The sequence below is a fragment of the Salvelinus alpinus genome, unplaced genomic scaffold (assembly GCF_045679555.1).
Source record: "Salvelinus alpinus unplaced genomic scaffold, SLU_Salpinus.1 scaffold_40, whole genome shotgun sequence".
Lineage (NCBI taxonomy): Eukaryota > Metazoa > Chordata > Actinopteri > Salmoniformes > Salmonidae > Salvelinus > Salvelinus alpinus.
The window spans coordinates 1,243,929-1,261,112 of NW_027255981.1; the positions used below are offsets into that span (position 1 = coordinate 1,243,929).

The following is a 17,184-nucleotide window of genomic DNA, read 5'->3' on the forward strand; positions in this document are numbered from 1 at the left end:
GGTCCGTTAGCACTGCATCAATTAGAAACCAGTCCTGAAGGTCTCTTGTATTATGCAAGTCTGCGTACGATTTGATCAAGTTTATATTTTATGTTTATTTAACCTTTTTGTACGTTTTTGTAAGTGTCTTTTTCTGACTGTTACAGTATGTCCATGAAATATGTTAAAGAACGTTTTGCTCAGGAGTATGGTAAGAATAAAAACCTGAATGCACAAGGACCCTTCAAAACCACAAGTGCCAGTTGTATTTCCTTGTCATGGATTACTGTAAAAGAAAACATTTTTTTTTTGATTTACTTACCTCACCAATCACGTTTTACCAGCCTTATTTGTGATTTCACTGCAAGTGCCTAGTACGGCAGGCCTCGCTATCGCATACATGATCAAGGACCCTCGTTTTATTTGCCCTGCGACCTCTTCCTTGACATAACTGATGCATTTGCTCAACCTATCACTTAAAAGTACAGTGTCAAGTTGCGCTCACCCGAGGAGAAAAAGCGAGAGTGCCATGGGAACAACAAGCGAAGAAATAAAGTGGTGTTTTGGGGTAAGCACAGTTTAGGATAGTCCTTACCTCTGTTGTTTTTTTCCTCAATTACTTTCTGTTCCGAACTCTCCTGTTTTTGTTGCGCCATATTTATCCCCTTTTCTTCGTCGTGTGTTTGTGTTTCGTGTGCTTGATGAGACCATCTATATTTTGTGTTATTCATTTTGCATTTTCCAATGGTGATTTAAAAAAAAAACTTTTAGCAAAATTGAGTGTAATGAAATTTGATCGTGTCCAGGCATTTTCCCAGGTTCAATGTGTTTACATACTAGAAGAACATGTGCAGTACTTGTGTGTGTTTTTAATGGCATTGTTGGGGAATGTGTGCTCTGTGCCTCGATTATGAGATAGACGGAAACCTACTCTCATTTGCTTCCAATCTGGCAACCTACTTAAGTGTTTTTTGTAGAATACTGTCTTCTATCATTTTAACATACTGTAACGCCTCTGCTGTAATGGCAACCATAGAGTCTTCCTCTCCCTGTTTCTCTCTGGACTACATCCGAGAGCCCTTACAGCATGCACACAGGGAAGGAGAGATGTATGACAAGATATGTTCCAATACTCCATATGGATCCCTTTTCTTGGCTCCTTCTTTTACCCTCTTATCAGCTGACCTGAAAGGTACTGGATAGTTGAGCTCCCAAGCCTATAACTCTCAACTATCTAATCCTTTTAGAATACTGGTGAGGAAGGGTAAGAAGACAAGGAAATGAAGCCGTTTCAGGAGTGTTGGGACATGACCCAATACTAGTCTATAGTCTGTTAGCATTACCTTGTTGTCCCTCCCCCTTCCATCCTAATGCCCCTCCTTCTGTTTTCTGATTGGTCTCTTCTGCAGCTGGAGGATGACAGGCACCACCCGAGGCCCAATCAGCTGCGGAGGCTGGCCTCCTACGTCTTCTCATCATCCACGCTGGAGACGGAGCAGTACCCGCACCCCGGAGGGTCCTTCATCCAGCGGAGCCGCTCAGCCGAGAGCAGCCCCGCACACATGAACTCTTCCACACACCAGCGCCACGCTCCCCTGCAGAGCCCGGGCAGCCCACGGAGCAGGCACTCGGTCCTGAACGTGTCGCGCACGCAAATCCAGCAATTGCTTGCCAAGCTCATGAATAAGAACACGAGCTGAGGGAGGGGCACTCTGCATGCCAAAATGCATTAACGTATACTCGTTTTCACCCATTATGTACATACACAGGGACATACTCGCAGTTTGAAACCCAAAGAGCCCTATTTTGTCGGGTTGGTTAGAACACAAACACATGCACGCTTGCACACACATTATCTTTCAGACACACACAAACCCTGCTGAACTAAAACACAGTTCAAACAACTCACTTTAATGTAACTAACTTTTTTTTTTAAGTGAATAGGAAGAGAAGAAAAGTGCTGACGGCAAAATACTTTTCGCGTAATAAACTCGTAAAAGTCTGCTCCTTGCAAAGTCAGAGTTGCGCGTGCAATTTGAGTAAAAAGTGGTGAAAGTATAAACTTGAGGTTTCCCCTTTCCCTCTTCATCATTTAATGGTACTGTGTGGGGGAGGAGTCACAAAACCGAGACTGTTAAGAGACTGTTCAACTTCATTGCATTCTTTTTCCATTCATGCTGAAGGCTTGAGGGATTGTCGTCGAATGCAGGTCATGTCGGCGATGCGTAGCTAAAGGAATTCAGTAACGCTTTCGGTAACACTTTGCTTAAAGGGGCAATCTGTAGATCAAATCCAATGTATTTATAAAGCCCTTCTTACATCAGCTGATATCTCAAAGTGCTGTACAGAAACCCAGCCTAAAACCCCAAACAGCAAGCAATGCAGGTGTAAAAGCACGGTGGCTAGGAAAAACTCCCTAGAAAGACCAGAACCTAGGAAGAAACCTAGAGAGGAACCAGGCTATGAGGGGTGGCCAGTCCTCTTCTGATCAAACAGTAACAAGGCGGACACCCCACCACTGTTTTGGTAAACAGCTGAGGGATGGGGATGAAGAACTATTCTTGAAGTCCTAGACAGAGCTATAGATGCAAGGAATGAAGATCCATGATATCAAACTTGTAGTTTTAGCCATGTTTGGATGCTGTTTAACAATTACATTGTTTACAAACAATGGAGTAAACCAGGCTTATATTTTGGCTTCTGACGGGGTACGACAGTTGAACTGAGCAATTATAAGTTATATTCTTTAAGAATCAAGGGGTATATATTAAAATGGATGTACCAATCACAGTTTGCCCGTGCAGGTATAATGCATTATGATGAGGTTATAATGCAACGTAAGTCATTATAAAGGCTCATACATGCTTATAACTAGTAATACAGCTTTATACCTGCAAGCTACAAGTTAAGAGTTACCACACTTTCCTTAAATAATATTTCCTCGTAAGACCTATGTGCACTGTCATGATAATGACATATAGATGTCATAAGCAGTTACTGCCTCTAATGATAGCTGACTTTAAGCAGTCATAACAGAAACTGTGACTTAGGTACATACTAGGCCAGCTACTTTATCAATGGTGTCATAACAATGTAGAATCATACGTTGTCCTCATTTATCCCAAGGCGTCAGTTATGTCATGCTCCTGACACTGTTACGAGGGTCTTGTGACAAAGCATTAGAGTTAAATTATTCCCCAGAGAAGGCATGTGATGCTAGGTTGCTACTATAAGTGCTCTGCAGTCTACACACTGAATCTTGCCAACACTTATGATCATTGTCACGTCCATAACCATAACAATGACCATAGTTGGCAAGACAGCACAAACAGATCTGGGACCAGGCTAGTTCTTGTGGAGTTTAAACAGAAATATTTCAGCTTCTGTATGTTTATCGCACAGGGCGCTTTTCTATATGTTTTATCTTGCTTTTGGTGTACTTTTATAGAGGTGTTTTTGTCTGTCGGTTGCTTGCACATTCATGCTTTCTATGCGGTGAAATTCTGAAGCAATGGATTAGGCAGGCTTTTGAAGGGTGAGGATATTAGGTGTGGGGTTTTGCAATAGGAAAACTTCCTTTCTCTAATATTCAGTGTCGTAAAAAACAACACGCGTTATCGTGGTTGAGTTCAATGTACTGTATAGATGTACAATCTTAATTTGATCACCTCTTTTGTTGCCGAGAATTTAAACGTGTTATGTATTTGAGTTTTTAAAAAGGCTTTGGAATTTCAGATTAGAATGCTCTAACAGAAAAATGTATCAACCCCTACAAAAATGTCCACATAATAATTTGCATGTCCTGTTGCTGCAGGATTATTTTCATGCTATGGCAAACTGGCTCAAATTAAGATCCTACATCTGTGCTGTATTTCCGTTATGGCTACTGTGACCAGAATGGCATCTTGAACTATAGAAATTATAGACCGTATCAGTTGTCCCATACAGATAACTTTAGTGTAATTCTATATGGTTCTCTTTGGCTTGAGGTATTGCAAAATGTAATAACACTTACTGTACCAGTGTCCAAATCATGTTGTTATAACATGGCATGACAGTTTATGACAAGTTACTGTTGCTACAGTAACATGATTCGAATGGTATGATGCAAGACACGGTGAAACCTCCTTTCATATAACTGTTCTTAATTCAGTTACGTGACATAGCATTTATTAACATGTGCTACAGTACATGACAAACTGCTCGTCGAACATCTCATTCCAAAATCATGTGCATTAATATGGAGTTGGTCCCCCTTTGCTGCTATAACAGCCTCCACTCTTCTGGGAAGGCTTTCCACAAGACGTTGGAACATTGCTGCGGGGACTTGCTTCCATTCAACCGCAAGAGCATTAGTGAGGTCGGGCACTGATGTTGGGCGATTAGGCCTGGCTCGCAGTCGGCTTTCCAATTCATCCCAAAGGTGATGGGTTTGAGGTCAGGACTCTGTGCAGACCAGTCAAGTTCTTCCACACCTACCTCGACAAACCATTTCTGTAGGGACCGTTTTGTGCACAGGGGCATTGTCATGTTGAAACAGGAAATAGCCTTCCCCTAACTGTTGAAAGCACAGAATCGTCTAGAATGTCATTGTATGCTGTAGCGTTAAGATTTCCCTTCACTGGAACTAAGGGGTCTAGCCCGAACCATGAAAAACAGACCCAGGCCATTATTCCTCCTCCACCAAACATTACAGTTGGCACTATGCATACAGGCAGGTAGCATTCTCCTGGCATCCGCAAAACCCAGATTTGTCCGTTGGACTGCCAGATGGTGAAGTGTGATTCATCACTCCACGCGTTTCCACTGCTCCAGAGTCCAATGGCGGCGAGCTTTACACCACTCCAGCCGACGCTTGGCATTGTGCACGGTGATCTTAGGCTTGTGTGCGGCTGCTCGGCCATGGAAACCCATTTCATAAAGCCCCCGATGAACAGTTCTTGTGCTGACGTTGCTTCCAGCTTCAGATCACCCTAGTAGTTATTTCACAGTTGTCTGAAGTTCGTTTGGTCATAATGTGAAATCACGTCACCGTCTGGAATCGGTAGCAAAGCTGCTATGTGTGAATGTTGACGGAGGAAAACTTGCACGTATAAAGTTCTACCCAGAGAGACTGTGATTTTCCTGCTTGAGATAGAAGTTGCCTCTAACCACAGATCTAGGATAAGATCACCCAACCCTGAATCCTATCCTTAACCATAAGGAGGGTAGACCCTGGACCAGTGGTTAGGGTGGACTTCTGCTAAACAAGAGGAGCTGTGATGTCAGGCAGGTATTATGCAAACAGCTGTGTTTTATGAATTGAAATCTGGTTCCAAAATATTTCAGGCACTTACAGTTTAAGCTCCATAGAATGGCATCTCTGCCATTGTATTGGCTCAGCTCTTCAACTTTATCATTTAGATCATATAGATAGATAGATAATGCCAGGGTTTGGATTGCACTGGGGGGGCTTTGTGTTATCTATCTTCCTGCAGAATAGCATAAACCATTCATTCGAATGGCATAACCATTCATTAAATTAGCCAAAGCTAGCCAAAAAATGCCATTTGGAATTCTGTGGGTTTTGGTGTGCATTTTTGCAGTGAAGTGAGCTACATACTGTATATCAGGATCGACTGTTGTATGTGACAGTATATTTGTGTAGATAAGTCATCAACATAGCACTTCTTTCTCCATTGTCCGTTGAGTACTGTACCTCACTGTTGCACTTTATAAAGGACTTAACAGGAGAACATGGTCACTATTGGGCCCAGGTAGAAAGTATTGATGCAAAAGATGAGAAACGCAATAAATAAGATATGCTAAGGGTGCTATGGGGAAAAAAATGTTACGCCATTTTGGAGAAACAAGGTTAAGAGGAAAGGAGACTCTGGAGGGTATTGGTTATTTTTACACTCATTTTATGCCATTTTCTCTCCAACGGAAAAACCAATGAGGTAACAGACCCTTAAGTGGGTAGCAGTTCTAATGTAAAGGGCATGCATTGTAGATGTAGCCAAGTGCAAATAAAATTACAGTATAGAAATTCATTGTATAGAATTACACCTCAGAGCCGTGACATCACAGGCTTCACACTGCACTGTATTCTGATTTTGTTAGACACCAAGTTTTTTGGGACGTCTTTTCAACATTTAATGAATGTTTAATGCTGATATTTTACTGATGTCTTCTTGTAATAACCATGTATCTCTTGGCTTTGTGTTCCCTGTTTTGCTGAAACCATTGTGAAGAGGAACGATACTACTGTATTTCTGAAATGGCATATACAGCCTTCTTATTTGGTCTTCTCAATGAGTAGGATCTTATGTTTCTTTTATGATTGCTTTTGTGAATGCGCTAAAGGGCTACGCTTACAAAATATGCACCACTTTTACTTTTGCCAAGCTTTGCATTTAAGACGTTTGCATTTACTTAACGGCACTAAGAAGCAAGCAAGCATCCCTCTCTGAATGTCGCCTCTGTCTTTGATTTAGAAAAGATTACTGTTCCATCAGTTAATTTCCCGCTGCTTGGTTGACGATTTTCTGCAAATCATGCAAGTCGTTTTGTGTGTAGCACCACGCAACGAGCACTACTCAGTGAATGTACTGAGAGTGGATTAGCTGCTAACTCCAAACTTAATTTCACACATATGCAAATTGTTCCTTGACATTATTGGCACTGCTATTAAAAAACATATTGTTTTTGAACTTTTTTGTCCGTTCTCGGTAAAACAAATCTCGCCATAATACGCTCAATCAAAACAGGATGTCAAACATTGTCACTGAACTCTAAAAATAACGCAGGCAATTTTGAAATTGACTTGCAGAGAAATTGTATTGTACAAGACTGTTTTCATATTTCTAACACTATTTGCATGACATATAATAAGATCAAACTCTGGCTATAAATGTATAGTAGGGTTGTTCTATGAAATGAGTGCCTTTTAAGTGCCCTTTAATATTTTTTCCTTGTCCCAACCGGCTCTAGCGACTCCTTGTGGTGGGCCGGGCGCCTGCAAGCTGCCAGCTGGACTGTTTCCTCCAACACGTGTCAAGAAGCAGTACGGCTTGGCAGGGTCATGTTTCGGAGGACTCATGGCTCTCGACCTTCGCCTCTCCCAAGTCCGTAGGGGAGTTGCAGCGATGGGACAAAACTGTAACTACCAATTCGATATCACGAAATTGGGGGTAAATGTAAAAAATAAAATATAACAATTATAATAATTGTGCACTAATATTGAATTCTAAAAGCCTGTTATATTCAATGAAGTACCCTTTAATATAGACCACATGGACAATTCAATAAGTCTGTTTTATAATATAAATAATTTTTCCGAGTTTAGGAAGATTTTAACCAACTTAACCCCCAAAATTCCCAAGTCTACACCATCATTGTAAAGCTATAGTTATGTTGATGCTTTGACAAAGTCATTTCTGAAAGATTATTATATATTTAATGTGATCAGTGATTTATGTGCCTCTGTCCCTCATTTTAAGGTCAACCCTGTTAACTGAACTCACGTTTTGATATGGTGGAACTATTCATTAGGTGAAATCAGGTTTTGTTTGACCAAGTTATACTGCTCAAAGGGCACCCAATTGGTGGAACAACCCAGTCATTTTTTTTCTGTGAGTTATATACAGTACATTACCACTGGTAAAGGGATAGTCCCAGTCGGTATGAGATAGAACGTCCCGGCCCTGCTCACCTGTGGGGAAAACAACCTGCAGTTACCCCATTGGCTCACAGCAAAAACGTGACCTTTTTCAAACACACTTTTCTTGTCTGCTTGTTTTAGTCAATTACAAAACTACATTTAAGAAGAGTACAATATGTCTAAAGATTACTTTTCAACATTGCCTTCTTAAAAACAGAATATTGTAGGGCTTCCCTCATGCCCCTTTTCATGACGGTGCTAGCTAGCTACCGACCGCGACATTAAGCTAGCCAACACAGACTATACAGCTACAAGTAGTGAATGGAGTTACAAGCAGATTATATTTAACAAGTTAACTGTCTTACCTGTGAGGAAACGTTTTCCATACACATAGCTATGTGTAGCATACTTGGACACCGGCTCCCCACATTTCCCATGCCAAATAGCCTGAAGCCACAGGGCTCTTCTCGCATTCTCTATTTCCCTACGTGGGAGCAATGCGAACCATAAATTGGGATTTTTTTTACCTGGTTACATGTACATTGAACAACACAGCAGCTTTTCGGCATGTTTTGTTATTTCTGTATAATTAAAAATCAACGACGAAGGAAAGAATGTTTGTTTTCACCAATTTGTGGGCGTGCAATTCCTTATTTATTATTATTATTATTATTATGTGAATATTGACTCGGAGTATACTCACGGATCAAAAATGTATTTCAAGTTGCAGCGAAGAGGGACTGTGATTCCCACCTTCTTATTTGAATTTATCAGATTGCAAGCTAAACATATTCGGTTCACGTCACTGATACATGAGCACATCTTCCATATGTTCTGCATATCCTGTCCTATATTCTGAAAAGTGACTTGTTCCACAAGGCTGGGTGTCCAACCTAGATGGCAGTATAGGTTGAGAAATCTGCTGTGAAATCCACAGGACATGGGCAAAGTGTCTGTTGTGAAATATTGTAAACTGTTTACTGCGGCAGAAATCCCTTTTAGCCATGGACTAAGAGTGATTGAAAATGCCATAGATGTGATACCTGTGTAACATGTAACATAATATCACATATGTAACATGCTGACCAGACCGGACGCGTGCGTGAGCATCGCAAAATACATTTAGAAATCCATGTAATTCAATTATTGCACCCATACTGCTTGCGCGCGCCATCGAGCGTCTGCGACGCCAAGGGCTAAAATGGAAGTCTTTCCTATTTCTGACGCAGATCGCGCTGAAAGTCATCTACTCATTGGTTTTGAGAGGCAGGTACCCACGTGCCATCTCCTCATTGGTTAAACCCACGTGGGTGACTGAAAGACAAACTTTGTTGCCGGTTGTCGTGGTAATACAATGAAAGTTTAGATGCGATCACCATATAAGTTCAAAGATGAAAAAGCCTGGAAGGAGGAGAAATGACTAGAAACGATTCGGTTGGCTGTTTTATGTGTGGATTAATTGTCGGAGTAGAGGTCCTTGTGCATTTCAGGTAAAATAACAACTCAATGTTTATATCCCAGGACAAATTAGCTAGCAACAGCAAGCTAGCTAAATAGGACAAATTAACGTTAGCTAGCAAGTGCAAGCTAGCTAGCTAAATTGCCATAAATGTTTAATGCTTTTCGACCTGTCCCCAAACTAATGTCATTGGTTCAGAGTTTGTTTTGATATTTTAACCTGCGCGTCGTGATCGCGTTTGGTGTGGGGGGGCAAAATAAATTTATGCACGATAGCGCACGCGATTTGGGTTCCGTGTAAAAGGCTTTCAAGTTGAGTTAAGATAAAAGCTTGACTTGGTCTTGTAAACAGTTATTACTTGAATTGCAGAGTCATATTTGTCAACCATAGCCTAGAATTTGAAAGAGCGTTTTCAGCCTATAAGGCTTAGGTGTTGAATGACTTGAATATTTTATGCATCTCCATAAGGAAAATTTCCTGAAAATAATGTCCCTTTTTAATAGCTGGGCAACGGCACACATTTCAGCAAATTAAACGCTTGTTTCAAATGAACGTCGGGTCTAAATGAATTGTTTAAGGTTACCGTGAATTGTTTACAAGGTTTCATATTTTATTTGTTACGTTAAATAATTCAGTAATGATTTCAAAAAAATTATGACAATCATCCATCTTTGTCGCCAGTAAGAAACTGCTAGCCATTGGCTGCTAACAGCTGAGAACTGCTAGCTAACTGGCGAGAACAAAAACAGTCAACAACATGGATTACAGACCCCCAGAGATTGACAGATCACTCGCTAGTGACGAAAAGTAAGAACTGCCGAAAATGAACAGTCAAATAGGATAATAATTATTCTGTCAAGGAAAAGTTTTATTTTTATAATTTAAATAGAGGCATTTTAAGACAAAAGAAACTTGACAGTGTGTAAATAACACATTAGTGCAGGAAATGAAAAAATAACTAGGGTAGGGTGCGCAGGTATCACTAAATTGATCATTAACATTTTGAAGCTGAGCCATTTGCTTCTGCTCTGCTGCGCAGTACATATCATGGTGTCAGAAGTACTTCAATCTCGTCAAATATAAGACAATAAAATTGTTTGAGTCTACAGGAGAGATTACTTTACTGAAAATAATGTTCCTTGAGTTTAGAGTGACGAAAAGTAGCTAGTTTAACAGCTAACTGTTCTCTGTCTCGTCATTGAGCAGAACTGTAAGCAGAGGCTTTGCTATTGACAAAGCACATGTGTAATGGATGTGAAATGGCTAGCTAGTTAGCGGTGGTGCGCGCTAATAGCGTTTCAATCGGTTACATCACTCGCTTTAAGACCTTGAAGTAGTGGTTCCCCTTGCCGCGGCTTTTGTGGAGCGATGGGTAACGATGCTTCGTGGGTGACTGTTGTGTGCAGAGGGTCCCTGGTTCGCGTCCGGGTAGGGGCGAGGGGACGTACTAAAGTTAAACTTGCACAGAGCCGCATGCACGAAGTCGTATGCACAGGCATTCAGAGTGCATGCACAGATCGCATGCAGCAGCTCAGGGAGCGAGTGACAGAATGACGAGCAGCTAATGGACACTAACGGAGGAGGTTATTTATGATTTTGGGTTTGGTTAGGGCCTGAAATTTGGCAGAAACAACCAGGCCTGGGTAGTGTTTGGGCTTAAAATGGGTTTAGGTTTACAAAATGTATGCCCGTGCAGGGCTCTAATGTAGGCACATAAATGCCTGGTCTATTACTTGAAGTTGTACGGTACATAGTTTTTCATCTGACCAGATTTGAAAAGTGGATATCCGTCCATATTTTTTGAAAAACAGGGTATAGTGCATTATGTGATTGATTGCATTTGTAGAGATAGATGTTATGAATTTGTTCAATGAAGCTGCAATGACCAAATTGGATAATCTATTACGTTTCTGTATGTTTTTTTATTTTATTTGGTGTCCCTCAAAAAACACTCATCTCCATTTCAGTACATTCACATGTACAACCTAAAGAAATGGACACATTTCTGTCAAAATGTTGTAAATGAATAAGCATTCATCTTCACATTTGGAGACACTGGCCTATTCATTGTCTGTGTTTGTCAGCTCTTGAAAATACTTGCAATAAAAACAGAGGGCTCATGAGATAGTAGAAGGTACTGTATGATATAATTGTCAAAGAAAGAAATAGTGAGTATAACTGCAGTATTTGTATCACAATACAATTGTACAGTCTGCTTGTAATATTTACAGGTAAAAAGCATGTATTTTAAACTTTTTGGATATCAACAAAACGTATGTACATACAGTATATACATACAACTCAATAAATATTCCATTCCCAATGGGCAAAACTGGTTGAAATGATGTATTTTTAACATTAAAACTGGTTGAAAAGACGTAATTTTAACCAGTTTGACTACTGAGTTCTCAAGTAATCTGGAGTAGCATGCAAGATAGTTGGTTTTAGTGTGTATATATTACAGTACTGTGTGTCAAATCTTTATGAAGATTGAAACACTTGAAAATCACAAGATATTGGACTGTGTATCTAAAAGGGAAAACTCTTCAAAGCATTTTTGTGCCTTTTCTAAAAATGTATGTAATCTAGACAATCTTTAAAAGCCCGTGTATAACCAAAAAAACATTAAATTGTTTGGGGGGAAAATCCTGTCCCTCGTTTCGTTCTTTATGAAGTTATCTTAGATATGTTCACATTACACAATCTTGGGTGTTTTCACAGTTTTGTCCCCATTTACATCATGTGACACGAGCCATATCTTCCTAAATAGTTGTGGTTTTATATTTTTTGCCTTGACCATATTTCCAGCATGCCTCTTGTTCCAAGTGCAAAAGTAATTATTTAATTGCATCTTTTGTAGGTGATCATGTCTCTGACTGAGCACAATGGCCTATATCAGCCCTGTCAAGACTTCAGGACCAAGGGCCAGATGGACGAGAAGGAGCATTTCCACATCCTTCCCCAGCTCCAGGTCAAGAGGGCCGACTTCCTCACTGTCATGCTGACCGGCACCCTTCCTCAGCGGCGAACCTTCCCAGCAGCTCTGTCGGCAGAGAACGAGGTCCAGGAGCCCCAGGGCCCGCGGGACGATGATGTGACCAAGAGTGAGTCGAACAGCGAGGCCAGCCAAAAAAGCACAGAGCGGAGCCAGGATGGGGCCCCTGATACCCTCATGGCCGGCCCCCGGGAACCTGCCTCGGCCGCAGATGCTGACCCTGACTTGGAGGACGGCTCCAAGACCCTGGTTCTGTTCTCGCCGGGGGATCCCCGGAAGTCTCCATCCACTGGGGGAGAACACTTCCTGCTCGAGATTGACTTCGGGACACCGTCTGCCTCTACCCCTAGGAACGATATGCCTCTGGTGGGTGCGGGCAGCCAGCCAGAGCTCTCCTTCACACTGAGGTCGGACTTGAGGCCATCCACCCCTATCGCCCCCGCATCTCCCCCCTTCACCAAAGTTGAGCTCACCTTTGTCCACATCTCTGAGACTTCCCACTTTAACATCATGTCTTCCAGAGGTCAGACCGCAAAGGAGAGCAGCGACCACTGCGACCTCTCAGCCGTTACCCAGGAGGCCTCACCATGGGAAGGAGACGCCCGTGAACAGACCGGACATGTCGAACAGGGTGAGGAATCCCAGAGTCCTTCCAGAGAGCCCCAAGCCCATTCTATCCCAGGCGTGACCCTGGAGAATGGTGTCACCAAACCGGACGACCGCCCACCGCTGGTCTTCATCAAGTCTTTGGAGCCTGTCCCGGAAGCCATGTCGCCCATTCTGGAACACAAAACTCTCTCTGCAGATCCCAACAAGGGGCCATTGTTTACCGAAGGTATTGCCAACGCTGAACTACCGCATACCACCCTCAGGCCGAGGATCAAAAGCCGCATCCCGGTTCTACTGTCTGAAGAGGACACAGGCTCGGAGCGTTCAGCCTCGCTCTCTGCCCGGGCGCGACTACGGAAGAGAGCCCGGAAACTGGACCTGGCACGCCTGGTTGTGCAGAAGCAGCAGGGCCGCTGGATGAGGCTGCCCTCGGGGACATCCTCCTTGCTGTCCTCCGGTGACGGGAGGGCCTCCGAGACGCTCTCTACTACCGGCTCGGAGGAAGACACCCATGCCTCGGACGAGTCTCTGGCCAGAAGGAGGTCCTGTCTGAAGGCCAGGGCAGGGGCTGGAGGAGACCAGGGCCAGACGGAGTGGCACAGCAGGATCCCCAGGCCTGTCACCCCCATCAAGAGGCCCTCAGGGCGGCTGCTGGCCGCCGTGTCCTCTCCTCTCGCTCTGCCAGGATCGGGCATTTGTAGAGATGCATCCACCTTTGGTAATGGGTAGGTAGTCTTCACAACATCATGTTTGCAAACATAACATTCTAACATTGTATGGCTCATTGGTTACAATAGTAAATGAAAAGACCCTTGATTGTTTTACTATAATTTATGAGAACTCTTTTTTGCGGTGCCAAATATCAAGAGTTTAGCCATTGCCATTTCTGTCAAAGATGGTCTGATTTCTGTCGTTTATGATTTGATTGGTTGAAAGGTGTCTTAATTTGATTGGTTGAAAGGTGTCATGTTACTGTAAAGTTTTATGATTTTTGTGAAAGCACTTGAAAATGATGACTTATCAAAGGTTTCCGAGGGGAAGGATTAACTCTTATTCCACATATTCTCATTTCAGGCTCCAAGTTCAGAAAATAGGACTAAGCACTCTCCCAACCCAGAGGCGGTCTAAACCTCTGCAGACCGGCTCCTCTTCTTCCTCCTGTCCAAGGCCCTGTCCTGTCCCCGCCCAGCCCTGCGGCAGCCCCCGAATGCCCCTGCGCTGCGTTTTCGTGACCCAGCGCAGCCTAAGCACCTCCCACTGCAGGACAGACAGCCCCTCCCCCCAGCGTCTCCATCCAACTAGACAGTCCCTCTCTGTCCGGCCCACAACTGCCCCTCCCCTCCAGCCCAGGGCTAATACTACTACTACTACTACCACCATAAAACGGGCCAGCTCACAGGACCCCTTTACCCAGGTGTCCACCGCTATGCCTGCCAGAATCCGAGCCAAATCCACGGGCCCTGCCAAAGCGAAACAAAGCACAGGGGACAAGATGGCTGCCGCGAGATAGTAAACAGATTCACTGGGAAGAAAGGCATATGCTTCTCAGTTGTCCTCAGAAAGACTCAAAGCTTCAAATAGCTCCAGCCCGGACCCAAATTAAGACTGATGCGGTTTCCCATCTTTTTTTATCTTTCAATTACCTTCTTTGATCCAAACCATGTACCTCTACTAACTAGACCATGACAACAACTTTTACAAGAGGAACCATACGGAACTATCTTCATGAGCTTCCAGTTAAATAGTCAATGTCACAAGGAGCGATGCTACCATGGTGCTATGTGTACGCTGTCCACTGGTGCATTGTATACATTTTCCTTTTGTTTCTGAGGTTTGTGGATTTAGCATCCTATATGCAAGAAATTAATTTGAACAAAGTCGGTCATCATGACCCCTTTGCAAGCCAAGTTGTAATCTTTCTCAACTCACAAACTTCTCACACCTATATACTAAGTTATCATCGACAATATCCTGCTCACTTTATATTGCATGGTATAGATATCACAAACACTTTTGATAAGTTGACTAATGTTAAGGAAATGTACGAAACTGTCAATCTTCCAATGGTCTGACGCGATATCCAATTCTGATAGGATGCGAAGGCCAAAATCATTCCCAACTCTGATCAGATGTGTTAAAAGGTTGGATTATGGGGTAGATTACTGCCAATATTAAGAGAATGCAGAAGTAATATTGCTGGCCTCCTTGTTAGTGTGTGACAATGGGCATGCTTTATATCATTCAATTTTTTGGGTGTTAGATTATATTTATGTTCAGAAGAAGTGTATATAATATGATAATTTCTTGAAAAATACATTTTTATTTTTTATCTTGCGAAAACAACCTGTATATTTTGTCTTTCCTCTTCTGTTGAACAATGTTGGCCTGTTTTTTTTTGTTTTTTTTCCGCATGACACAAAAAGCGTTAACTTTGAGCGATAGATACCTGCCTTTTTAATGTTCTGACAATGAAATGATTGGTAGATCATTGGAACCCATGTTTTGTGTTTGTGTTAGGCAAATGAAACCTACAGTTGCAGGGCACTGAGATAAAGTTAAATAATGGTCATGTGGAATGACTATCTCCGGTTTCATTTCTACACTGTTTGCCAGATATAACCATCGCCCCTAGAAAGGACTACTCCTTGTTTTCATCCTCTCCTTCTAATCAGGGACTTTATTCACCTGGTGACACCAGGTGAGTGCAATAAAGTACCAGGTAGAAGAAAAAAGGGTTTCGGCCCTCTAGGACTGGAACTGGACCATCCTGGGCAACCTAGTAGGTCTGAAAGGTTCCTTATCAGGGTGAACTGACATTTTAGCAGGCTTGTAACTGCACGTGCATGTAGCACATGGCAAGTCGAACGTCGAACTCTTCGTTGAGACAATGCTGAAACATCAATCCGTGGGAGAGTAAGTGCCACATTTTCATTTGGGTCGAAATCAAAAGGAAAGAAAAGTTATCTTGCAAGATCAGCAGGCTATGGTGACACAAATACGCTTTTAGAAGTGCCGTCTTTATTTTATTACTTGTCGTTAATGCTGTCTTGGTGTGCTTCGGCGTGGTTTTATTAAGTCACACAAAAGTATTACATTGCGTGAAGTTGAAAATGCATTATGTCATTACTAAATGTGCAATATGATATATTTTTTTAAAAATTGAGAAATTACACATTTGATTAATAAAATATTTAATTAGTCGTCTTCCTTAAACGAAGGGGATGATGACGCAAACTTTGCAAGAGGGAGGAAATCTGATTTGATAGATACAAACAGCGAGGCCTGGCATGGTTTAATTCAGGATTGGTTGGTCCCCCACGGGACGGTTGAGCTAACGTAGGCTAATGTGATTAGCATGAGGTTGTAAGTTACAAGAACATTTCCCAGGACATGGACATATCTGATATTGGCAGAAAGCTTAAATTCTTCTTAATCTAACTGCACTGTCCAATTTACAGTAGCTATTACATTGTTTGAGGAGAGTGCACAGTTATGAACTTAAAGTTATTACTAAATCAATTAGGCACATTTGGGCAGTCTTGATACAAATTTTTTTACAGAAATTGGATCAGTCTAAAACATTGCACATACACTGCTGCCATCTAGTGGCCAACATCTAAATTGCGCCTGGGCTGGAATAATACATTATGACATTTCTCTTGCATTTCAAAGATGATGGTACAAAAAAAGTAATTTTCTTCTTTGTATTTTCTTTTACCAGATCTATTGTGTTATATTCTCCTATATTCATTTCACATTTTCACAAACTTCAAAGTGTTTCCTTTCAAATGGTATCAAGAATATGCATATCCTTCCTTCAATGCCTGAGCTACAGGCTGTTAGATATGGTTATGTCATTTTAGGCGAAAATTGAAAAAAAGGGGCGGATCCTTAAGATGTTTTTAACGTAACCAAGCTCCCGAGGATGGTACAGCCATAGGGTACTCCCGCTACTCCCCTGTAATTAGCCTAACTTTGGCGTCATCCTAAGCAAACTACTGACACTTTTTTGTAGTTTCAGTAAACGTTTTCAGCAGCCTCACATGTCGTTATTAACATATTTGGCTGTCACAGCAACAAATGATACTTATTCTGCCACTAATTTGTTACCCGACATTCTAACACTGACAGTAATGCTGTCTGATTATACTTACCTCACTGTTTGTTTACCCCTAGCTTTCTTGCCTGTTAGCTGCCTGGCTAGTGAAAGAAGTTAATTCGCTAGTCATAGATATGTTGCATAACTACTTCGTCTTTGCCTGCTTTTTGAATGGTCTAGGTATTTAGAAAAGTTGATTTATAGCTGGCTGGCCTATAAACTGAGTATACCAAACATTAGGAACACCCTCCTAATATTGATGTGCCCTCAGAACAACTCATCGGGGCATGGACTCTGCAAGGTGTCGAAACCATTCCACAGGGATGCTTGCTCATGTTGACTCCCATGTATCCCACAGTTGTGTCAAGTTGGTTAAGGGAGAAAAACCCAGCAGCGTCGCA

At 42.1% G+C, this 17,184-nt stretch overlaps 1 protein-coding gene across 5 annotated transcripts in view; it reads left to right on the forward strand.

The window, feature by feature from the left end:
* Positions 1-15,926, forward strand: part of LOC139567040 (tau-tubulin kinase 1-like) — a 51,961-nt gene extending 36,035 nt beyond the window's left edge. For all 5 annotated transcript variants that reach the window (XM_071388470.1, XM_071388471.1, XM_071388468.1 and 2 more), the window contains exons 15-16: positions 11,941-13,409; positions 13,759-15,926. In XM_071388470.1, the coding sequence (XP_071244571.1) occupies positions 11,941-13,409; positions 13,759-14,194 (1,905 nt within the window). In that variant the 3' untranslated portion in view covers positions 14,195-15,926. The remainder of the gene's footprint in view (positions 1-11,940; positions 13,410-13,758) is intronic.
* The last annotated feature ends 1,258 nt before the right edge of the window (positions 15,927-17,184 follow it).